Source organism: Sinocyclocheilus anshuiensis, unplaced genomic scaffold (assembly GCF_001515605.1).
Source record: "Sinocyclocheilus anshuiensis isolate Anshui unplaced genomic scaffold, SAMN03320099.WGS_v1.1 scaffold936, whole genome shotgun sequence".
Lineage (NCBI taxonomy): Eukaryota > Metazoa > Chordata > Actinopteri > Cypriniformes > Cyprinidae > Sinocyclocheilus > Sinocyclocheilus anshuiensis.
In genome coordinates, this window is record NW_015552621.1 from 630 (window position 1) to 26,890 (window position 26,261).

Below are 26,261 nucleotides of genomic sequence, written 5' to 3' on the forward strand. Positions count from 1 at the left end.
CTGCAAATTACTTTTATTTTTTATTCCGTGGCGGAAACAAGCTGCCATAATGACACAAGTAAACCTGAATCCATACACAACGTAATGTAACCCACTAATAAATGTCATCAATGCCAGTTAAACTTTTATTAAATTGTAATCTTTTTAAAATCAGCCTTCACCTTTTTTGACTGCATCTGATTATGAAGCATTGTTCTTGTCCGTCATGCATTTATTTCTACTATTTTTCATGTTTTTGTTGTATAATTCCATTGTTCTTCATTATGTCTAAATGTATAATAAATAAATTCAGACGAGCAGTTTGCGGTTTTCTGCCTTTATTGAACATTACACTGCATTTGGTCCGTTTTGCAACATGATTCAATTAAAATCACAGCGCTATACATACATGCACGCTGGAGACCTTTTACCACATATGGCTGCATCCAGATATTATTTAATAATCCCTGAAGCACTTCATCCAGTAGCTTTTCTCTCCAGTGACAGGCAGTTAGCACTAAACACTAGTCGGGGAGGGGCTCTGGGAGGAGCTGAGTACATTTAGTCTCACGTCACACAACAGCACATTCGACTAGGAGCAGGTACAATTCAGATATCTTAAAATATAATTGTGACTAGTTGAAACTGAATTAGATATCTCTAATTACCTTTGCGTATGTGTGACGCCCTATTGAAGATATCTATGACGTCATTACAGATATCTTCAATGGAGTTTTGACTAGTCAAAGTATTTAGAGATCTCTAATCCGATTTCTTACTAGTGCAATTATAATTGCAGATATCTCTAATTGTCATTGTGACTAGACGAATTATAATTATGACTCGTCAAAATACAATTGTTCCTATCTTAAATTATATTTATGGATAGTCAAAACAAACTTTTAAATGCTAAAACGGCTTGCGATAGCCATTCTGCTCCGAGGAGCAAGAGAGTGACGTCACGAGCCTCTTGTCAGGGCCGGGATTGGCTGAGCGATGCAGCGCGCGCAAACCTTAACAACACTGCAGATATTGACAGAACTTCAAAATAAAAGTTCACAGGACACTTGCGGTCGAGGGTCGTACCTTCCATTTGATTATTGAGTAAAACTGTTAAAAACAATGTCTTGGGAAAAATATTAAATATTTGTTTTATTTGAATTTAATTTAGTTTTGTGATACAAATTACACGTTTTCTAACCAATAGCCACATTCAGACATATCTTTTAAAGATGCAGATTTAACCTTTTAATTTGTTCTGTAAAAAAAGTCTGTAACTCGTTTAAAAGGTTGTATGTGTTTTTAAGATTTTTAAGAATGATGTGCCCTACAGAACAAACACAGGGCCATATTTAATTCTCAATTGGTAACTCATAATTTCGTTCAACTAGATGTGTTATGGAACAACCTGTTGACCAGCCCATATATCTATCCTCATCTAGCCTCATTTTCATTTGCAATAATAATAATAATAATTATGTGGTGTTTACTCTGAATAAGAGCCATGAACTCATCATTGTATTTAGAACAATAGAGCTGTTCAGTCATGATGCCAATTTACCTCAATCTAAAAGGCTAGCTTGCCATGGGTTCCTCTGGGAAATTAGATTTAGCCAGTTTAGCCACTTAACCTCAAAACCAGTTCTGAGATTAAGAGGCTAAAGAAATGTTCAAGTTTCGTTTTAAAATATCTGACACACTGTATTTAGCAAGTTGTTAGCAACCCACACTTAAAAAAACAACAAAAAAACACCATGACTGTAATTTATGTTGACCTGACATGGGCTACTCCATGTGCTATTTTTGCATGAATCAAAAACTGTTAACCTATAAACAGTACATTTGAAAGTGTTACTTCTCTTGGAGTTCAATTTCACTCTATCGTGACTCAAAAGTGGTAATGGGTTTTAGCACTAAACTGAACAGTTTTATGTGCTGCAATAAATACAAAAGAACAATGCTGTTACCTATATTGGTCCCTACATATTTGTCTAGAATTGTTATTAAGACACTATATTGTGAGCAAACTATATAAAACGAGCCGCTTGTGTAGTAAACAAAAAAGAATGAGACAATTACTGCCACAGTCTCTCTATGGAAAACTGGAAACCTTTACAGACAGACCCATGCAGACCGGACAAACATAAAGAATAATCTTAATAAGCTCTGCTTGTTTGCACTGCATGCACAGGAGGCGTGCCTTCCTTACCTGTGTTTATGAGCCTGTTTGGCTACAACTTCTTGTCCGTATATGTAAACATCCAAATCAATTTGTTTAGGGAATATTTACATGGTAAACTATCTATAACTGTGTGGGCAGTTTACAATAAATACTGGGAGTTTACTGGGTGTTTCCTAGGATTGCACTAGAAAGGAAGTAAAGTGATTATAATAGAACATAATAGAAGTGCAGGTAACAGGTCTTTGCTTGTCCAAATGAGGACACGGGCTTCCCTTCCCCCCTCAGAAATGATAAACCTGCTCTTTCTCTCAGTACAGCCTGAGCCTCAGTCATCCTTTACCAACTACTGAACGGTATGCACATAATGCACGCTTTCAACTCACTTATCAAATACACAATAGAGCAGAAATAGTGACTGAAGGTCAAGTGCACTCATTACATTACAGCATATTCCTAGAGAATTAGCTAACTGCACTGCTAAGCTGTCTTGCTCCTTAAAGGGATAGTTAAAATATGAAAATTTCTGTATTCATTTTCTCACCATCCACTTATTCCAAACTTATATGAGTTTCTTTCTTTTGCTGAACACAGAGGAAAATATTTTGAAGAATGTTGATAGTATGGAAGTCAGTGGTTACCGTCAACTGTTTGGCTATGATGACAGAAACATGTTTTTGGGTGAAATATCCGTTTAAGATTCAGATACGATTCTCGAGCTGGGGAAAAAAAACTATTTATTAATAATACTCTGTAAAAAGATACTCGATTCTCCGAAATGTACACATTTGTGGAACCTTCTGGAGAACATCTAAGCACCCTTCCAAAAAGGGCAGTTCTCGAAAGAACAATAAGAAAAAATACATTAGCATAAATTCCTACAAAAAAAATCAATTTTTATACATTTATTTATTAATATATTTTATAAATATTCTTTGTTTAACAATAATAATATTTAATTTATCTCTTACATTGTTGCAGTAAATAGTTAACGTTGAACTGTGCGTTGTGCGATGGGCGTTGAGTGACAGTCGGCTGGTCCAATAGAGCAGAAGTATTTCTCCTCGCAGCACCAGTGGGCGTGTCTAATGGGGCTCGGCGTGTGTATCACAGTTAGTGCAGCTGTATTTACAGCCCCACTGTCCTTCCCACGAGAATGCAGTTATTGTCATTTACATTATTTCCCAAGAGGTTGCTTTATAGCAACAGCTCCGTTTATGTAATCCTGCAGTGACTGCCTCTGTTGTAGTATTTTGCATTAGTGTCGCGCAGCGAGCAGAGGAAAGAGTGCGTGCTCCGATCACGCGAGTACGATGGAGGGCTCGTCGGGGGAAGGTGACCTGTTTACCGTCAAACACGAGCTCAGAAACGGTAAATGAACGCCGGGCTGTCTGTCCCGCACTTCTATTTAAGAAACAACGCTTATATATAAATAATGCTTTCGTTATATCGTGGAAGGGACAGCGTTAATGTTAGCTGGTTGGCTAGAGTAAAAGCATGAGTAAGTGCTATTAGTAGCCTATATTAATATATATATATATATATATAGATAGATAGATAGATAGATATAGATATAGATATCTGTATCACATATGGTCCTCCAGCCTGGGGTACTTTGAGGTTGGAGGATCTTCTGCATGTGCAATTGCATAATTCACATTCATAACCGCAGTTGCACTTAAGTGCACTTGCGTTTCAGTGCATGTTGTGTTTGAAACATTTGAAAGAAATTCGATTGACATTGAAGAAAAAAAATTTGACTGTATGGAATTAATTGCGTTTATTTGTGTCGGTGGTTTCAGTAGTTGCTCAGTCATGGCCTTGAGTCCAACGAAGCCCAATTACTGGCTAATTTAATCTCTAGGGCCCTGATGTTGTCTTTGTATAGTAAATGAAGTTACCAGGTTTGTGTCCTCATTTGCCTGTCTTAGTGAATGCTTAATAGGCACATTCCATCAATATGGTCCAGTACTTTGTTGTCTTGTGACATTTTTAGAGGCACCAATGCCACATTTTGGTTGTGAGAGCTATTAGATATGTTTAATAAAATATTACGTAACATAAAATTAACCTAACACGATAAACTAGTTTCAAATGCCTGTATGGCCACTATAAAATGGATTTTGGCATGTTGTCTTCAGACTGTCTAATAAAACAAACAAAATAATAAAAAAATGAATGTAATAATTTTTGACAGTCTATCAGAAAACGTTACTGCAGTGTTACAGAAAATTTAACATTTCTTAAAATTTAGTCTTTCGCTAGAGCATGATGGGATGTAATCTCATTCCATTTTCTCACATTTGACAAAAAATATAGTATGACTGCATTCATCAAGCTATGCAATTCATCCCTGTTACCCAAGTTATTGTAAGAAAACAATCAACCAAATATTCTTTAATTTGTTAAACCGTATTTTGAAATACCACATTTTTGTAACAAAAAGTAATATTTATTTTAATAACTATGTAATAATTCAATGTATTTTGATATAACTTATTAAATTCATATTCAATTAGTTGTAGAACAAACCATTTTTAATTCTTAACCAATTTTAATGACAAAAATCAAATATTTAGATCTCTGTTCCACATTCTTAGCACAACGCTGTTACCACACTGTTACAGAAAATGTGTAATTTCTTAAAATTGTAACACCCATGAAAAAAACAACAACACAATTTGGACTTTTATTACAGCATGATGGGATGTAGGCCTAATCTCATTCCATTGTACTCTATTGGTGGAAATCGCAGTATTTATTTTGCCATCTTGACACAGATCATCTCATGTCTTTAAAGGTCTGTTTAGACTTCTGTATCATATCATAAAACGGGTTTCAATTATTGATGTATCAGCCAGGCCAAATGAGCAGTCAGTATTTTCAGATTGTTTGCACATAACTGTGCAGATCGGCAGATTAACAGTCGTGGTTATTCCGTGTGGTTATTAATAGCATTAATAATAGCATTTCCGAATAAGAGATTTGTGAATAGATCACAAATTTTCGGTTTTCAGGAAATATTGTGCAAAATACTGTTTTGCAGTCATTAAAATGTCTTGCGATTGTCCACTTTGTTTCAGCAATTAGGAAACCCATATCAGTCGACCACAAGTCTCAAGTATTTAAGTTACTAATCCAGATCCAGATATTAGACTCTGTAGTGCATTGCTGTATGACTAATGCAGGTCAATACGGATGATCCGTTTACAGGCACTTAATTGTTTCTGGCTTGTTATGATTAACAAAGTGTGTAACCGTAGAGTGCAGGACTAAAGACTAGAAGGGGTCACCTGATAAGTCTCACCTAAGAAAGCCCATTGGGGACGAGATTCTCTCCATTAATGCTTTCGGGTCCCGAATGGAGAACGTTGCGGTCTGGAAGCTTATTAATAAACATTGTGGTTCCCATGGGCCTCTCTAGAGTGCTTGCACCTTAAACATGCTGCTTGAGAGGATTTGGTAATAGAATATGTTTTTCTTTCCCTTCTAAAATCAGATAATTTGCAAAGATGGAGAAAGATCATGATTTTGTTAGAGATGCAGTGCTACTGTGATTGAGGGTAACAGCAGGAATGCATTCACTTCACTGGGCATTCTCATTGGTATCTACTGCATAAAACAAGTGACCTTACTTCAGGCTGCACGCTACCGTGTAAACATATACCACACACATGCTTGCGTTCTTCAATGTCTCATTCATGAAGGCTGTTTTGTTTCCTCTGAATCATCAGGCTCTTCGTTATTTATGAGTAGGCCCACACAGAATCTGCACCTGCAGAACTCAGATTTCTGAAGTTTGATTACATTACCGTTCAAAAGTCTCTTAAGCTCACCAAGGTTGCATTTATGTAATCAGAAATACAGTAATATTGTGAAATATTATTGCACTTTTAAATTTCAAAATGTTTTTTATTCCTGTGATAGCAAAGCTGAATTTTCATCAGCCATTTCTCCAGTCTTCAGCATCACATGATCCTTCAGAAATCATTCTAATATGCTGATTTGGTGCTCTGTAACATGATAAAAGTCACTACTGTCACTTTTGATCAGTTTAATGGATCCTTGCTAAATATTAACTTATTAAAAAAAAAATCACTGACCCCAAACATTTGAACGGTATTTCCTGATTTCATAATGCTTCGGTTGCCGCTTTTGTTTCAGCCTGTTTAAATATTTAAAGTCAGTGCAGAAAATGCATAAAAAAGTTTCCATCTGGACCTGTTTATAAGCTACATACTGTATTTACAAACAGCTGCGGGCTCGTCTCCAAGGGTTCGCCATTTTGAACACTTTTTCTGTTCTCACAGTTGTGAGAAAGTGGCAAAGGTTCAAGTAACCAAAGTTGAGAAGGTTTACGGGAGGTTTTCTTGTATGGTATCCAAGTGAAGAATATGTTTTTTTTTGGGCCGTGTGACCAGATGGATGTGTTTAAATCTTTCCCCAGCCAATCTGACGGGTCACGTGGAGCGAGTGGGCATTGAGAACTTTGAGCTGCTGAAAGTGCTGGGAACAGGAGGTCAGTGATAGTTCAAGTATGTGAACCCTGCGTTCTCTGCTTATCTTTGTTCCTACTCCACTAACACATCGTTCTTCTCCTCCGGGCAGCCTACGGCAAGGTGTTCTTGGTTCGCAAGGTGAGCGGCCATGATTCAGGTAAACTCTATGCCATGAAGGTGCTGAAAAAGGCCACTATTGTGCAGAAGGCGAAGACGGCAGAGCACACACGCACGGAGAGACAGGTCCTCGAGCATATCAGACAGTCTCCTTTCCTGGTTACACTCCATTATGCCTTCCAGACAGACACCAAACTGCATCTCATTCTAGGTATGCTCTCTCCTCTCTTTCTTTTGGATTGCAAAAATGTTAACTGCACTTTATGCTTCAATTTTACTTCTGCATTTAAAGGGGTCATATGATGCGATTTCAATTTTTCCTTTCTCTTTGGAGTGTTACAAGTTCTTGGTGCATAAACGAGATCTGTAAAGTTGCAAAGACTAAAGTCTCAAATCCAAAGAGATATTCTTTATAAAAGTTAAATACACAAAATAATGTTCTTTTTAGCAGCATCATATGACCCCTTTAAAAGAGTGCAAGCAATGCAGGCAGAACTTTTCTTCTGCATTGCTCAACAGTTTTGTTATTGTGAGCTAATAGTGCTCTACCAAGCGGACTTTATAAGGTTTTGCTCTGATTCTGTTTTTGTGTGATTCAGTCGTAGTGAGCGTTTAGTCAGTCTGACTGCAAATAGCTTAATGAGCAAGTATACATTGATATCTCACTTCACAGGAAGTGGGCAGGGAAATTTACCCATCAGTCATTGTGCACAGCCTCAGGCATTTTATTCAGCTTAATTAACCTTAACAGTACGAGAGTATAAAGTGCAGCAGATGTGACTGTTAGAATGCCATTATTATGTCCATCTCTTACATAACAAGAAGATAAACAAGCTATAAATAATTATAAAACAATAGTTTATTTACTTACTTATATAGTTAGTTAAAAACAGTAATATTGTGAAATAGCATTACAATTTAAAATAACTGTTTTATTTTAATGTATTTTAAAATGTTGTTTATTCCTTTGATAGCAAAGCTGAATTTTCTGCAATGCATCCATTACTCCAGTTCTCAGTGTCAAGTGAGAAGCATCAGAAATCATACTGACATGCTGATCTGATGATCAAGAAACATTTCTTATTATTATCAGGCAGCTTAATATTTTTGTGGAAACCATGATACATTTTTAGCATTCTTTGATGGATACACAAAGTTCATAAGAACAGCATTTATTTGAAATATTACTTTTTTAACAATGCCAAAATCTTTACTGTCATTTTTGATAAATTTAATGTATCTTTGCTGAATAAAAGAATGAATTTCTGTCATCATACTGACCCCAAACCTTTTAACGGCAGTGTGTAATTTATTACTTTAATTTAAATGAGTTTATATTTTAATAATTGATATTTTTTGTTTGTACATCACCATCACGCTTGAAGCCCCTTCTTTATGTGACTCAAGCAGGCCCGGATTGGCTAATCGGGACCACCGGGAGGATTCCAGGTGGGCTGGTCTGTTTTTTGGCCGCGAGGGCCGGTGTGTTGTCATGCTACTGGGTTGAAATATGCTGCCTGCACTCACAGCAGCCCTACTCTTTTTATTTATTTTTTTGTCGCAGCCCATATAATTTTTTTCACGGATTGGCTAATCGGGAGCACCGGGAGGATTCCAGGTGGGCTGGTCTGTTTTTTGGCCGCGAGGGCCAGTGTGTTGTCATGCTACTGGGTTGAAATATGCTGCCTGCACTCACAGCAGCCCTACTCTTTTATTTATTATTTTCTCGCAGTCCATATTATTATTTTTTGTGAACGTAGGCGTTTGAGGAAGGCTTTAAGAACAAGCGGGAATCCTCTGCCGGCTGCTCCCGCTTCACAGCGAGCTGCACCCAGGATCACTGTCCGTGTTTTGATTTTACAAAATCAGTTTGGGCGAATGCAACTTCTTGATCATGAGCCCAACATTTAGCAAGGCAGGAAAACATTCAGTCTACCTGAACGAAGACGTATTTCATTGTAAGTTAATGCTGTTAAATAGAGAGAGAAAAAAATACATTGAAAAAAAACTTAAAAAAAAAACTAGTGTAGGCTATTCTTAAACTTGGACCTCGTTATATTGAAGTACAAATCCAAGCACCAGAAGCAACCTACACTTTCACTGAAAAGTATGCATTTTTATTCATTCACAGGCTATATGGTTGAAACAATATTTTAGTTCAAAACTTTAAGTGCCATTGTTTAAAGAAATGCTTTATTGACTGACGTTTCATAGACCTTCAGTTGTTATGCTTTCAAATTCCATGCCATTTGTAATTTCACAGTATTTTCACCTCCTAAATTACTACCCTTGTAAAGTCACAATTCTATAATGGTAAAATGTACTTAATTTTTTGTATGACATACAATGTTTTTTTTTTTTTTTTTAGAATAATTGTACATAAATGGGTTAAGCAAAACAAATGTGATTATTTCTGAGAACTTTTTAACTGCAGGCAGATATAGGCCTACATTATTGTACAGTACAAATATTTGGATCGTCCCTTATTCTGTCCCTTATTTTCTTAAAGAATAAACACTTATTTTCTACAAGAATAAACACTATTTTCTTAAAGAATAAAAGATAAAGAATCGCAATTAGCCCTTATTTTATTAATGATGATGTAATTCTCTTTTGACTCCCCTGACAGTGGCACCTTGCTCAAAAAAACAAAAACAAAAACCTCAGTTGTAGGTGATATGCGAGCGAATAATAGATTAAAGAAAAAAGTGGGCCGGTCTAAGGCATGAAACTCCAGGGCTGAAAATGAGTCCCACACCGGCCCTGGACTCAAGTGTTGTTTGATGAAGCCGAAGGGCATTCCTAATAAAGTGAACTTCTACACATCCCCTCTCGAGTGTGTAGAGACCAGTGAACTCTGCAGTTAATGTGCTTTACTAATGAAAAGCGGAAGCCCCTGTACCACTACAGGAACTCTTGGTTTTTGTGGTAACGCTTGGAACCGATTGTGTCAGTGTCAACATTAAAGCAGGATTTTGCAGTAACTGCACAATACCATGTGCATCAGAAATATAAATCTGTCTTTGACCAGTTGCAATTTTGTTTTATATACCTTAAATTTCAGACTATGTGAACGGAGGTGAGCTCTTCACGCATTTGGTTCAAAGAGTTCGCTTTAAAGAGCAAGAGGTTACCTTGTACAGCGGGGAGATTGTACTAGCACTGGAGCACTTGCATAAGGTAAAATTGCTGCCGCACTTATTTTCACTCTTCATTTCCTTTGCAATCTGACTGAACGGCGCCTCATTTCGAGAGAATAGTGAAAGTAGTTCCGTCCTTTACTCAGGAGGTACTTCTCCTCTCTCCTGCCCACTCAGATCAATTCCTGCACTGGAGCACTTGCATAAGGTAAAATTGCTGCCGCACTTATTTTCACTCTTCATTTCCTTTGCAATCTGAATGAACGGCGCCTCATTTCGAGAGAATAGTGAAAGTAGTTCCGTCCTTTACTCAGGAGGTACTTCTCCTCTCTCCTGCCCACTCAGATCAATTCCTCACTCAGCTAACCAGGCCAGGCCAAATGTATCTGCAGTGCTCAAAATTTCCCGAAGGCTGTGTTAACAGAAAGAGGAAGAAAAGTGTTTTTAATGCATGCTTGTTCTGTGCATAGCAGAGAGAAGAGAACTGCCCTGGAGGCATTGCAGTGTGAGTAGGTAGGACCTTGACAGTGAGATTAACATTGTTTTGGTTCAGTCTCATTTTGTGTCATTGCCTATTATGTTGCCTTTTATTATTTATTAAAGTAGTGGTGCATTTTTCAGGTGAATGGCTGCTTTTTATGACTCCAGACAAGTTAAGGTTGTGAACACAACATTTGAGCAAATAATTTTGGCAAGGATTAATAAAATGTTGTTGAAAGATGACGTGAAATTGAAGTATTTGGTCCCACATCCAAATATAAGATCTTATTTATTCCTGTTTGTTTTTCAGCTGGGAATCGTCTACAGAGACCTAAAACTTGAGAATATACTTCTTGATTCAAGCGGTCACATCGTGTTGACGGATTTTGGTCTTAGTAAGGAATTTCATGAGGTGAGTTTGTGTTACTCTACATAGTTTTCTCCTTTGAGAAACCCTTTGTGCACTTTGGATTCCTTCCAGTTATCCATATTTGATTAAAACATTAATGATTAAAATTACTGTGCTTGTTTTTTCTAAAATATCAAAAATTGATAACCATTTTAACATTTGTTAAAAATTACATGTAATAGTGTTAATAAATTACTAGTATTTTTACATTTTAAGCGTTGGATAATAGCAAAGGAAACCAAAACGAGCCTGCGCAATTAAATATCCAGTATCTGCTGGTATATATCAAATAATGACCTATACCAGTCATTTAAAAAAAAGAAAAACATCAGCCGATAACCTATATGGTACCAATATGTTGTACATCCCTAAAGTGTTTCCCATTGTTCCCTCTAAACTTCACTTTTGATGTTGTTATTGCACAGAATGCAGGCTCAAAAACTTGTGTGGAAAAGTTGAGTTTTCAGTGTTTCAGCTGGAGTCTGTCCGCATATCCACTGATTTACAGTGTGGAGGAAGTGAAAATGGGAGAGCATAATGTGTTGACATAAACAGTGCTGATTAATTCATGAGATAAGGGCTGCATCCTAGCACAGTCTTCCTAGTTCATAGTAGTTCATATTAACTGCATATTGATTCTTTTTCATGTACACTACCGCTCAAAAGTTTGGGATCAGTTATAGATAAGACTTGCAATGTTTTTTAAAGAAGTCTCTTCTGCTCATCAAGGATGCATTTATTTGATAAATACAGAAAAAAAAACAGTAATATTGAAAAATGTTATTACAATATAAAATAATGGTTTCTATTTGAATATACTTTAAAATCTAATTTATTCCTGTGATGCAAAGCTGAATTTTCAGCATCATTACTCCAGTCTTCAGTGTCACATGATCTTCAGAAATCATTCTAATATGCTGATTTATTATCAGTGCTGGAAGCAGTTGTGCTGCTTAATATTTTTTTTGGAACCTGTGATACTTTTCTTCAGGATTCTTTGATGAATAAAAAGTTAAAAAGAAGAGCATTTATTTAAAATAGAAATATTTTCTAACAATACACACTACCGTTCAAAAAGTTTGGGGTCAGTACATTTTTATTCTAAACAATAATATAGTGCTCCAATACATTCTTAAAATAATTATATTAAAGTTTAGCTAAAGTTTAGCTGCTAAACTGTAAACACTTAATAAAAACAATAATGGTGGATACGTTAGCCGAGTGCTAACGTGACTAACGCTAGACTACATTCTTTAATATTAAACAAAGTAATTATTAAAACAACGTCAGTCTACATTAATCGACACATTCTTAGGAAATAGTGGGTTCACAGCGAATTATCAGAACTACTTCAGTAAGACAGTAATATCGTGCTTTACCTGGAAACCTAAAGCTGCACTAGGTGTACATCACATATTAGCACAAAAACTTGATATTTTGAGCACGCAATTGAAAATGTACACATAACGTATGAATCGTACTTACAGGTTGTGGTTCGGATTAAGTCCAAATTAAGAAGATTAGAAGCCAACGAACATAAAAGCCAAGCTTAGAGAAGCAGTCCTTGGTAAAATGACGAGCACACAACAAAAGGTGAAGTCTCTCACCAAGGGTGCATTTATTTGAACTAAAATACAGTAAAATCTGTAATTTTGTGAAATATTATTAGCTGTTTTTCTGTTATGTAATATAAGTACATTTAAATGTATAATTAATTAAATTTGATCTCAAGATACTCAAGTCTTCAGTGTCACATGATCCTTCAGAAATTATTTGATGCTCAAACATTTCTTATTATTATTGTCAAATGTTTTGCTTTTTTTTTTTCGGGAAATATTTTTTTAGGATTCTTTGAATGGAAAGTTGAGTAGCATTTATTTGAAATGGAAATCTTTTGTAACATTATAATTGTCTTTACTGTCATTTTTTTTGGATCAATTAAATGCTTCCTGGCTGAATAAAATCTCACTGACCCAAATGTTTTAACAGTAGAGTGTATTTAAATATATCTATAAATATATTAATATTTAATTAATGTTTCTTTTTAGCTACTGTAAAAACACTCTCAAACCCCCAAAACACCCTGAAATAGACAAATAATTAAAACTTTTGAATTGGATAAACTGCTAGATGGTTATTAATATTTTAGTTTCTTTGTAAAGATGATTGTAAAGATAAATTATAAAGATTTAGAGGGAACATTGTGTTAGGGTGACATGCCAGTTTAAGAACTACAGGGAGGAATTTGATTTATTTGATTAGACTGGCCAACAAGTGTTTAATATTTCACAGCTGTTGTTGTCATGATATTTGGAACTCAATGCTAGTGTCCTCAAACTTTCATGGCTTGTATGTATGCTAGAATTTTTTTTTTTTTTTTTTAATAAAACATTAAAATGTACCTTATTAAAAATGACCAGACACTTTTTTACTTTTATATAGTAGATCCACTTTTCTAAATAAATAAATAAGTGTGTGTGTGTGTGTGTGTGTGTGTGTGTGTGTGTGAATGAGACAACTATTGAAAGATCTGTATTGAGAGACCTTCTTGTTGCTTAGTTGTCTAGGGTTTTGACATTTGTCCATGAGAAGTTCATCTTTTTCTTGGCTATAACAAATGATTGTTTATTCCTGGGGACCACCCAATATCCCACACGTGCAGGTCCTGGCATGTCCTGCCCTGTCAGAGATGTTCTGTTTGATGTCTCGGTAGTTCACATTGAACCTCCTCCGTCCCATGGATGCAATTACAGTGCAGGGCTGTTTACTCAATGCTGTAATCGCTTATCATGCATGTTTTGATGGTGTTCTTTGTTCTAAAAGATTATATTAACTTTTTGTTTTTCCCGGTTTGACCTTTGTTGTACTAGCTTGTAACAACCCATTTCGGCCAGAATTTCTTTTACAAGTGTGGTTTGAAAACACGCCTGCGACTATTAAGACTTTATAGCGAACATATAAACCAGCGCACATAAAACGAGTAAATTCATCCGACAGAAATGTGCTGATTATGAGATGCATAAAAAGAAAAGCAATTAATAAATGTACACAGGAACTTTTATTATAAAAGCCATGTGCGTGCATCAGTGTTCAAACATGTGGTAAGAACGTTAAATGCTCGTAGGATATTAAAGAAGATTGTTCCAGATGTTTGCATGTATTTCATTCCATAAATATGCCGCATAATTCAGAAAGCAGTTTTGCCCAATTTAGAAAGTACAGATGGTGTTTAGTCTTAGCCACAGAGGCAGCTAAGTGCAGTAATTAATCATTGTAGAATGAAGAATCGTGTTTCGATGTATAGGTTTACATTTCAATTTATTTGTAACTTTTAAAACACTATGCTGCAGTGAAAAGGGGGTCAGTAAGATTATTTTTGACAGAAGTTAATACTTTTATTTAGCAAGGATGCATGAAATGTATCAAAAGTGACGGTTAAAGACAATTAAGCAGCAAATCAGCATATTAGAATGATTTCTGAAGGGTCGTATGGCACTGAATGATGCTGAAAATTCAGCTTTGCCATCACAGGAAATGTGTTATAGTATATTTAAAAATATATGAAAACAGAAAACTGGTTTAAATTGTAATAATATTTCACAATATTAATGTTTTTACTCTAAATAAATGCAGATTTGTCGAGCATAAGACTTCTTTTCAAAAACATTTTGAAAAAATCTAGTAACACTACAGTAAGATTAATTAGTTAACATTATTTAACTACTTTAGTTAACATGAACTAAGAATGAACAATACTTCTACAGCATTCAATAATCTTAGTTCATGTTAATTTTAACATTTACTAATGCATTATTAAAATCAAAAGTTGTGCTTGTTAACATTAGTTAATGCACTGCGAATTAACATTAACTAACAATGAACAGCTGTATTTTCATTAACTAACATTAACAAAGATTAATAAATACTGTAATAAATGTATTGTTCATTCATGTTAGTTAATACATTACCTAACATTAACTAATTGAACCTTATTGTAAAGTGTTACCAAAAATCTTACCAACCCCAAACCTTTGAACAGTAGTGAATATATTTAAATATTTTTTTGACCATTAGTGAAAAGCCAGCTCATTATGTTTCTGGTCTCTGGCTTACGAGTTTGAATCATGATTTTTGTCTGACCAAATGTAACCTCATTTTATATATATATATATATATATATATATATATATATATATATATACCAATGTTAGTAAACAAAGAAATTCACTTTTTTTTTACGGTGTAAGATTTGCCTTGAACTCAAAGCTGATTGGTCCATTGTTAGTTAACATTCTGTGTAGATGCTGCCACTGTTGGTAGTATAAGATAACTGGCATATGGTAGATTAATGGAAATTTTGGGTTGAGTAAACAACTTTGGATTCATGATGCATTGAATCGTGACTTTTATTTGATGTGCAGTGTATCATGAGGTAATTGCTAATACCCAGCCCTAAACCGCACATTCACATTATTATTTATGAAAAGAAAGAGATTCCGAAAGAAAAGAAATTCTGAATGCTACTAAGACAATTGTGAAAGCTGAAACTGTAGAAGAAACTTAAAAGCTTTGCAAGCAAGGGAGATACAGGTTTTTACAAACAATATAATAAGTGCTTTGGTCTTGTAGGTAGAGAGAGCTTATTCCATCTGTGGCACTATTGAATACATGGCCCCTGAGATTGTAGCAGGAGGAGAGTCGGGACATGACAAGGTAAAGTGAACCTCTCATCTGCCCATTCACCATATTTTAAGTGCTGTTTAATTACACATGTATTAGTAATTTTATATTTTTAAAGGGTATATATGTAATTTTTACATGATTCAGCATACATTTGAATGTGCTTTTGGGACTATAACCCTTGTGTTGTGCTCCCGTAGGCGGTGGACTGGTGGAGCATGGGAGTTCTGATGTATGAGCTGTTGACCGGAGGCTCTCCTTTCACAGTCGATGGCGATGAGAACTCTCATTCTGACATTGCCGAGTAAGACCAGCGCATACACACACACACACACACACATACTCAGAGCTGTATTCTCTGGAGGGACGGGAGTAAGGAATTTAACAATTCTGGTTCTGATTGTTATTCCTCTTAGCATCTCTGGTTCCATTAATGATTCTTTAAAAGGATTGTTCACCCAAAAATGAAAATTCTGCCATCCTTTACTAGCCCTCATGTTGTTCCAAACCTGTATGACTTTCTTTCTTCTGTGTAAGACAACAGAACATACTTTGAAGAATGTTGGTAGCTGTACGGTTTCAGTTCCTATTGAATTTTGTTGTATGGAAAGGAAGTCATTGGGTACCAAAACTCTTTGGTTATCAACATTCTTTAAAATATCTTCTTTTGTGTTGAGGAGAAGAAAGAAATGCATACAAGTTTGGAACGACATGAGAGGGAGTACAGGGTTTTCATCTTTGCGTAGACTTTTTGAGACCTTTTAAGTTCTTTATTGAAATTATTTTTTATAAAATGCTATTTATTAAGATACAACAAAAATCATCATGTGTATCACATCATCATATGAACAGTTATGATCAGTCAACTTTAGTATCATGAGCCTTACATACACATAACAAGAATATTTTTTTCGGGGTTCATTTTGAATCGGACATGATGAAATTGGATGGATCATAGGAGTCATTTGTTCAGGAATCAGACTTGAACAGATCTGAAAACTCAAAAATCTAATTTTTTTGAATTCTTATTTTTATTTTTGTAATGGAACTGAATAATAACTGGTTCTCAGTTCCCAACCCTAATTCTCTATGTGGTTAAACGCCAGTTCTCTTTTAATTCTCTAGAAGTCCGTGTTGTTTTGAAATCAAGAGTTGACTGTTTGATTGCATCAGCATGTTGACAAAAAAGCATTAAATTACCTTCTTAAAGCTGCACTTGGTTTTCTTTATTCATTCATTCTCTCTCTTTGCCCAATAGGAGAATTATGAAAAAGGATCCTCCATTCCCCAAAGACTTGGGGCCTCTGGCCAAAGACATTATCCAGCGATTACTAAATAAAGACCCAAAGAAGAGGCTGGGCTCAGGGCCCTCAGGGGCCCAGAATGTGAAAAGCCATCCATTTTACCAGGCAAGGCAAAAATGAATAATTGACTTTTTCCCCAAAAAGGGAATTTTAGTAGAGAAGAATAACTTTTTCCCTCGTCATTTCTTTGGCTTGTTAAAGTTAATTCAGATCCATTCAAGCTTTGAAGGACCAACATCTCAAATGTTTGACTATCGTTGATTTAGAAAATGAACTGGGAGGATCTAGCTGCTAAGAAGGTTCCGGCTCCATTTAAGCCTGTAATTCGTGATGAGCTGGATGTTAGCAACTTTGCAGATGAGTTTACAGAGATGGACCCGACATACTCCCCAGCGGCACTTCCAAACAACTGTGACCGCATCTTCCAGGTAGTGGAATTAAAACTCATTTTAATGTATTATAATATTTGTGTAATAGCAGATATTTATGGTCATTTGCACGTCAGACCGCCTAACATGATATGTGAAAGTGAGGAATTTAAGACTCCATTGTATTACTATTGCACAATAATTCTAATATTCAGCAACAGTAATTAAAATACAGTAATCCTCATCAGTGTTCATATTGACTGGGTTCCAAAAACATCAATGTGAATGAAAAGTGGACTAAAGTGGATCCAAAAGATAATTTAAACATTTGTTAATATTTTATTATTATTATTATTATTATCATCATCATCATCATTAATGTCATCCTACCCCTGTGCATTATTTGTTTGCACTGAGCATTTATTTATGACTAAGAATGAATTTCTGCACATGAGTGGACATTTGATGTTGCGTTAGGATATAATTGTTCAGTTAGCCCTCCATTATTAGTGAGCAGGAAGTACTGAAGTGGATATGGGCAAGTCAGCCTTTATAATGATCACTTGCGCAATGTGAGCCCGGCTGTCTATGTTGGTATTCAGATGAATTAGAGAGCTGTTTGGAGATGTAATTATGGTGATATGGAGATGGATTCAAGCATCAGATGTGAATGACTATTTTTGATGTGTCTTGATCCATAACGTTGCCTATAGCATGATGCCAGCTGAAATGGGAGGCTGCAAAAGAGATGGTGTCTATGATTGCCTGCTGAATCCTTCAGTCTAAAGGATCAATGCCGCCATTAAACGGCTCTGTCATGGAATAAAAGGTCGGCGTCTGTGAGAACAACCATGTCTGGCTCAATTACTCCTTCAACCTTTGATTACCAACTTCATCTAGGCTTTTCTGAGTGTTCGCCTTTCATGTGCGCTGGAATTTTGATCCTTCGTAATTCTCGGGCGGTACAATTGCAGCGATGTCTGTAATGATAACTTTCGAAGTGCTCCACCGCACACACACATGCATAGCAGCATATAAACCCAGCCACCCGTCAAACTCCTCACAAACTGAAATTAAGCTGCATTAGAGGACTGTGATCATTTGAAAAGCAGGGCAATCAAATACCTTGGCTTAGCAATTAAAAGCATTTCAACCATTCATCTCCTCATCCTTCCGTCCAGCCGTCCTCTCATCCAGCCAGCCACTCCTCCGCCCATGTAGCACACAGCTGCAGTCTGGCCGTGTAAGTGGGACATGGGCTGTCGGAGGCTTTATTTAGATGGGCGCACATGATGCAGTTGTCGCAAACAATGTGACTGGAGTCCCTTAGCATGAAGGATTTGCAGAATTGCAAAAGGCCTTGGTGTTTGAGTTCTGTCAGTGACCCTGAAACTTCCTCTGCATTAGTTCCCTCTTCTGTTAGTGAGTGTGTTTATAGCTGTTTGTATCTGCAGGGCTATTCCTTCATGGCTCCCTCCATCCTGTTTAAGAGGAATGCGGTAATGGACGACCCGGCTAAGCTGTGCGGCGGGTCAGAGAGGCCGGGCTCCGCAGCTGTTGCCCGTAGTGCTATGATGAAGGTCAGTCTGCATATCGCTGCTTTGTAAAAACGTTACAACATTTAAAGCTGAGGTGTGTCATTTTTTTCAATGTTAATATACTTTCTCCCATCCCAGTTTAATGTGAGGTACAACTGTAAGTAAGACATTTGTATGTTGATTTGACTGAAAAGTGTAAGCATTTCTCTATAAGTCCAATGCAACCAATGGAAAAATCAGGAAACCTGTTTGAAAACAGTCATTATTTTTGCAAAAACATTGAAAGAAATATTAGTGCTTGTTAAGGCAGCAAATTAGCTTTAGGTAGCGATAGACCAATAAACTGCTTTTAATAATTTTTTTAACAATATTTACACTTTTTCACAGTTATCGGTTTTACACCATCTTAAGTTTAAGTAAAAAAAAGTAAAATAGCACCTACTGTAATAGTGCCACAGTGCCACTGTGATCAACATAACAACACAGTTCACAGTAGTGGTCGATCGATATTGTTTTTTTGACAGCCGATGCCGATATCTTGGAAAGCAGGATGGCCGATATAAAGCCGATATATGACTTTAGATGACAAAGTATTTTTCACAAATAAATATTTAATAAAAATATAATTAAAAAGGAAGTAAACACTGTAACCAACAGGGCACTCAGTATTCTGGGAAGTTTGTGTGCATTAATCATATTTTTTTCAAATAAAGCCAAGGTAACACTCATTTTACATACAGCACACAGTGAAAATGACATGAATATGACAGTGGGCAAATGCATAAAGCGCAGCATAATTTAAAATCATGAGTTTAAAGTTTGTCGATCGCACGTCTCCAGTGAAGCTGAACTCTCCTCCTGTCCACATTCAATTCTCACGGATCGACCGTCACGCAGAGAACACGCGATCATGCAGGATACAAATGCACACTTCACAAGATCTCACAACTGGATCTGACTAAGTTTGCAAGGTTTTTGAAATTAGATGTTTATTAGACATTCAAAGATTTGTTTAAATGATATAAATGTGTATTTGCTGAATGCTGACGGCAAACAAGAAAGTATTATAATGTTTGCCTTTCTATTACTAATAATATAAAAGCAATTGTTATAATACTTTTTGTATAAATTTTAATTCCTTTGTTTAACCGTTCTATCTGATTATTAGACAGACGTATTAGATAATCCATATTAGACAGAACTGAAGGACAACAACGAACAAGAGGGAGAATGTAAGCACTGTGTGCTCAAAATTTGACGTCTGTGTGCTCGACGTCAAAATAAAAGTCCCGCCTCGAACGCATCGGCCAAACAGGAAAACTTATCGGCCGATGCCGATATTTAAAAAATGCCAAATATCGGCCGATATATCGGCCTTGACGATATATCGGTCGACCACTAGTTCACAGTTACAATAACTGAACTTAACTTAGTAACTCAATTGCTTGCATAAATAATTACACTTTCTATTATTATATAATATAGAAATAAATTATTATCGGTTATACATATTTATGCGTTTGGCAGACGCTTTTTTCCAAAGCTGGTGCCATGCTCTACTGGTAGAGCTACAGGAATGGTTATTGAATGCATATTATGCATATTGATTATACAATTATACCATAATAATAATCAGTATTGGTTGTTAAAACAGTTTTGGTTGATTTCTAGTTTTTGGTAAATTAAATGATGACGTTAGAGTGTAAGAGAGAGAAACTGATAATGTGCATAAGAGAAGAATAAATTGACATGAGAACAAAAGTCCTACTACAATTCACTATGCAAATATTGCAATGACAGCTTCACTCTTGAGTGGCAAACATTTTGAGGGGCTTTCACACAGTTCTTGCTTTAAAAACAGCTAGATGAGTGCAGTGGTATTTAGCAGAAGTGGTGCATAAATGTGCATTAACTCTCATAAAATGTTGCTAATGTATATGCTCAATACACTGACGATCACATTTGAAAATGTCTTTAAAACATTGTGTTCATGGGTGTGATACACTAAAAAAGCCAACAGCATTCATTTCTTGTGTGTATGTACAGTAGACCAGTAATTAAAATAGCACAAAATGTAAAATCCTGACATTTTATACCCTATTTTATATCCTTCTCCAGAACTGTCAGGAATGATCAAGAGCAGCAGGATTATCCTTGCTTTTCTAAAAAATGATTTTTGATGTACTATGCAGACATTCTCCAACATTTATAAGCAAAGCTCCCTTCACAGTCCACCCAGACCATTTATAAGCAAAGATCCCTTCACAGTCCACCCAGACCATTTATCAAAATAAATCCGCAAAAACGGGTAATTCAGAAATCATTGAACCACAAGCACATTAAGATATGACCTTCTACATTTGCAACAGTTACACATTAATCATGAACTTGATAAATGTTAGTTTGAAATCCACCCATATATACAGGCTAGCCAGTCAAAACAGGGCTCATTTACATATAAAAATGTTAAAGGTATGGTAAACAACCCGTTTAATTCTAAGTGTCAGATAGAGGGTCATGTGAAAGTATATTACAATGGTTTTGGTACAAGATACCTTGATTATCATTGTAAGTGGATTTTTCCTGACCTTTACTTCTGACAAACTGACCGTAGGACTCTCCGTTCTACATGAACTATGAGATGGACCTGAGGGAGAGCGCTCTGGGAGAGGGAAGCTTCTCCATCTGCAGACAGTGCACTCACAAAAAGACTGGACAGAAATACGCTGTAAAGATTGTCAGTAAAAGGTACCAGCTATGCAGCCTGCTAACAGAGTCTTTCTGATGTATTTAAAGTTCAGTTGAATTATATAGGCTAATAGTCATGGAAGTAATTTGTATTTTATTGTTCTGCAGAATGGAGGCACAAACACAGAAAGAGATCGCTGCTCTCAAACTGTGTGATGGACATCCCAACATAGTCAAGCTACATGAGATCTACCATGACCAGGTAAGACAGTGTTTAAGACTGAAACCTAGAGCTCATGTGCAATTCAATGCCTCATTCTCTCAATGAACTGGGCTAGCCTGAATAAGTTTGCACTCTCTTTGTCCTCGTACCTGCCCCAGATTTAATTCCGCAGGGCAGAAAAAAATAGAAGTGCATCAGATTTGCTTTGCCGATGTAAGTCGATGGGAGACTAAAAACAAACTAAAAAACCTAGATTACGAACCTATGACAGCTTGTACAATAAGCAATGTAATAAACGTTGTTTTAGAATTACGAAAAGTATGATATTTCATAAAAATAAAATAATTTTTCTGGGCAGAAAAAGAATTAGTATTAATCAGCAGTGTTGGGGGTAACGCATTACAAGTAACGCGAGTTACGTAATCATATTACTTTTTTCAAGTAACTAGTAAAGTAACGCATTACTTTTTAATTTACAAGAGAATATCTGAGTTACTTTTTCAAATAATTAACGCAAGTTACTTTTTTTTTTCAATGTATTAATTGACAGCTCTCCTGTCCCCATGTTGAGAAAACAGAAGATGTTACTGTAGTTCTAAAATAAATATGAATCTGCATTAATTCAAATCACTCACAAAAAAAAAAACGATTCAGCATTCCTCAAAACGAATAAAAATAATGCAACACAGAATATGACGCAAACCTGCCATAATTAAATGTTAAACAACACAAATATCCTTTATGTATTTAATCCCATTCTATTAACCAATGTCTTTGCTTCTGACCTTCGATGATCCAGTTCAACCATACTAAGCAAAAATGACTCTAGACAAACATTTGTGTGTCTTTTTTTATTGCTAAAGTGTGTTGAAATTTCTTCTTCTGCATTCTACTGTACGGACGTAAATTTACTTTCCCTTCAACCTGAGGCTTATTCATTTCACTTTTGGTGTGAAAAGGCTTTTATATTTGCCAAAAATAGAACTTTTTTATTTTAAAAACAAACAAGCAAGCCCTGTCCAGATTTAAAAAGTAACGCAAAAGTAACGTAACGCATTACTTTCCATAAAAAGTAACTAAGTAACGTAATTAGTTACTTTTTTATGGAGTAACGCAATATTGTAATACATTACTTTTAAAAGTAACTTTCCCCAACACTGTTAATCAGTAACGTCAACTTCCTGTCGATTCTGTAAAATCTAGGGATGGGCATTTCAAGCAAAAATACTATTCGAAAATCGCTGGGTATTATTCGAAAATCGCACCCCTCCCCCGCATGTACGCACTCATAGGCTACACACCCATAAAAGGGAAAGATATCATTCACGCTTTCAGTCTGTATGTTAACAAACTGTTCAATTCATTAGGGAATAGGCTATCTAAACTCAAGCCATATATTGATTATAACATGCTGAAACATTAAAATAATATAACCGAATGACGGCACTTAATAATATAACAGTCCGTCGATTAGCATAAACTGCTCATAAGGCTAGGACATTTCCATTTAAAAAATGAGCATTAATAGTAATTTTAAAACGAAAATCAAAAGTTTAATTAATTAATCCATGAATATCACCTCAAGTCATAATGACTTTATAGGTCTAAACGCGTTAAAGCATATTGTGAACACCCTGAATGACGGCACTTATGTGAACATTAATTTTAACGTCTGTCTTCATAACAATAACCTATCTTATATTTTTATTAAAAAACTGAGCATGTCCACATGTTCGGGATGAAGACGGGAGCGCAATCTGTTCACAATTTTAGTCCGGCCGCAGAGAACAAACAGATAGCAAGCACATTCGGGCCGATTCCGGCTGAAATGCGGCACTGTCTCGGCATCTGTGAGAAAATAATGGGCCAGAGCCGTGCCGATGCTTCAAAACACTTCTGGATGTCAGATGGCTTTTTCTCCATGGACCGATCTCGGCTGAAATCTGAGGTCCACACTCGTTGTAGTTGTGTGTATTTACCTTCGGCCCAAGCGCGTTTTGTCACAGGTGGGCTGCTGCTAGTGCTAGATTAAGGAAATCCGCCGCTGGAGAAAAAGATTTGGTGGTTAAATCCTGACGCAAATCTACAATATGCGCGTGAGACAATGTTGTTGTTCTTCTGTTGTCTTTGACAGCTTTTAGGTGCGCCACCCTCTGCTTACATGAACGTGTCATCAGCACATCAGCACCGAAAACATGGAGAATTATTGTCTAAAAAAAATCGCATAGCCTATTCGATAATCTATTATTAAATCAACTAATCGAATATTCGAAAATCGTGACCCATCCCTAGTAAAATCCCAATGGGTAATGTTAAATGCCACCCTAAATTATTTCCCCCAAAATATTCTGTTCATTTGTAAATTACATTACATATCCAAATGTACTGTGTATGTCATGTCATGTCATTGTCACCACCATGGACTTTTAGGCCCCGTCCACACGGAGACGCGTTTAGCTGTATACGCATAAATTTTGTATCGTATAGGCGTTTCGTCCACACGGATCCGGCATTTTGGGAGAGTGAAACCGATATTTTTTAAACCGGGTACCAGAGTGGATAAATCTGAAAACGCCGCCCTTGCGTTTTCGTGTGGACAGCGAATCCGTATATTTTCTGAAACAATGACGTCATCAGCCCACGTCTCGCCCCTAGTCAGACACCGCTACGTCACGTAACAGCAACAAAAACATGAACAAACACTGAACGGTTGTCTTTTTATTAACCATCATTAACACGGATTAATAAATGTATTGTTCCATGTTCGTTTGTATACCGCGCGCAAGGTTTATGCGCATAGTCCAAGTCTTGTTCTCCGTTTTTAGTGTATCTCTGTGGCAGAATTACAGCGCCACATATTGGTCTGGCATGTATACTACATCGTTTTGTGTCGGTTTTGTGGTTTCGTGTGGATGCAGATATTTCTTGAGACGAGAGGGAAAAAAAGATCAGATAGGGAAAGCTCTGGCTTCGTGTGGACGTAGCCTAAGTGTTCTGTTTTGTTCAAATTTGAGAAACATTGCTTTAAAGCATTATCAAAAAATAAACAAGCCCAGGGTTGAGTGTAAGATTTTTCTCCAACTGTAACACAACCATAAATAACTTTTAGAACTATAAATATTTTTTTGATACCGTTTCTCGAAGTGTGATATATTTTTTTAAAAAGTGAACCAGCGCCATCTACTGTTGACGATGCAGGATTTTGATTAACACTAGTGTGCTGTATTGAAAATGTCTACAAATGTAACTTTCTGCCAAACTCTTCGCCAGCTATTTTTTATTTATTTATTTTTTCGTAAACTTTTTATTAGATGTTCTGTTAATCTAGTCATTAGTCCCTTGTTTGAGTTAATATAAGTACTCCCCGTTCTGTTCCTTATGTTGTCCGATGTTGTTTGATGTTACCCTGTGTGAGAACTTCTTCATCTTGTGGATTATCTATTAAAATGATTTATTTCTATTATCTTCATCGTGCCTTCATCATACTTGCAGCAGTCGGTGTGACAGTCATGTTTACAAAGTGATTTTGTTTTCTTTTATTTTTTTTAAATACACACTACTGTTCAGAACTTTGGGGTTGGTAAGATTTTTTTTTTAAGTGTTCTTGAAAAAAGTGTCTTATTTTCACCAAGGCTGCATTTATGTTATCAAAAATGCAATAAAAGTGTAATATTGTGAAATATCATTACAATATAAAATGTTTTCTATATTAATATTTACAAATGTAATAAATTCCTTTAATGACAAAGCTGAATTTTCAGCAGCCATTACACCAGTTTTCAATGTCACGTGATCCTTCAGAAATCAGTCTAATTTGCTGATGTATTGCTCAAGAAACATTTGTTATTAATGTTGAAAACAGTTGTGCTGCTTCAGGGCTCCATACAAAAAAATAAATTAAGGAGCCATTGGCTCCTATAAGAAACAAAATTAGGTGCCAAATAATTTTTTTAGGTACCACAGAATAAACGTGTTTTATTGTTTTTTTTAACACTTTAACACTTCAGTCATACTGTCATGCATCAGACCCGGTGGGGATAAAAAAAATATCCCCAGGGTGATGCTATCCCACCAACTACCAACAGAGCACATAAAATACCAAAAATACAAATATTTTTTATTAAATAAAACACTGCAACATGACAATACAAACAACAAAAAAAATCAGAAATGTACTTTGACTGTCAGTGTTCCCGCTTAATCGAGACCGCCTGGGTTTTGTGATCCTGGTTCACGCACCTTAATCCATGCAGGGCTCTTCAGAAAGTCAGCGCGCGTGACAGTATGCAATGTTTTTGCTCAAAACTCTCTACTGTGACCTAATGCATTTATTGTAATTAATAAACTGATACATAAATGTAGCTATTATGAGACAGAACGCAGAAGTTTAAAATCACCGTAATGTAATTATGATCACGCAATATTGACAGATGGATCAGAAGAGAATCGTCTTTCTGCGAGTCATTTAGAAATTATGGTTCTATTCTATTCTATTTAAAGAAATATGAGGTAAACGTGTGAATGCATAATGTGCGCACATTTGGAGTAAAAGTTTGTATGTTGTGTAGCACTGATCAAAAATAAATGGAAGCAAACGCGATTGAATATGTACAGGTTTGTGTCGTTCTATTCAAAATATAATTAACTCACGATTGAT

The 26,261-nt window shown here is 36.0% G+C and overlaps 1 protein-coding gene across 1 annotated transcript in view; it reads left to right on the forward strand.

Annotated features, from left to right (window-relative positions):
- The first annotated feature begins 3,261 nt into the window (after positions 1-3,261).
- LOC107666260 (ribosomal protein S6 kinase alpha-5-like) overlaps positions 3,262-26,261 on the forward strand; it is a 31,871-nt gene continuing 8,871 nt past the window's right edge. The window contains exons 1-12 of the mRNA XM_016457484.1: positions 3,262-3,529; positions 6,606-6,677; positions 6,767-6,985; positions 9,839-9,954; positions 10,705-10,806; positions 15,433-15,516; positions 15,684-15,787; positions 16,742-16,892; positions 17,054-17,215; positions 18,610-18,735; positions 21,308-21,441; positions 21,550-21,643. Of these exons, the coding sequence (XP_016312970.1) occupies positions 3,472-3,529; positions 6,606-6,677; positions 6,767-6,985; positions 9,839-9,954; positions 10,705-10,806; positions 15,433-15,516; positions 15,684-15,787; positions 16,742-16,892; positions 17,054-17,215; positions 18,610-18,735; positions 21,308-21,441; positions 21,550-21,643 (1,422 nt within the window). The 5' untranslated portion in view covers positions 3,262-3,471. The remainder of the gene's footprint in view (positions 3,530-6,605; positions 6,678-6,766; positions 6,986-9,838; positions 9,955-10,704; positions 10,807-15,432; positions 15,517-15,683; positions 15,788-16,741; positions 16,893-17,053; positions 17,216-18,609; positions 18,736-21,307; positions 21,442-21,549; positions 21,644-26,261) is intronic.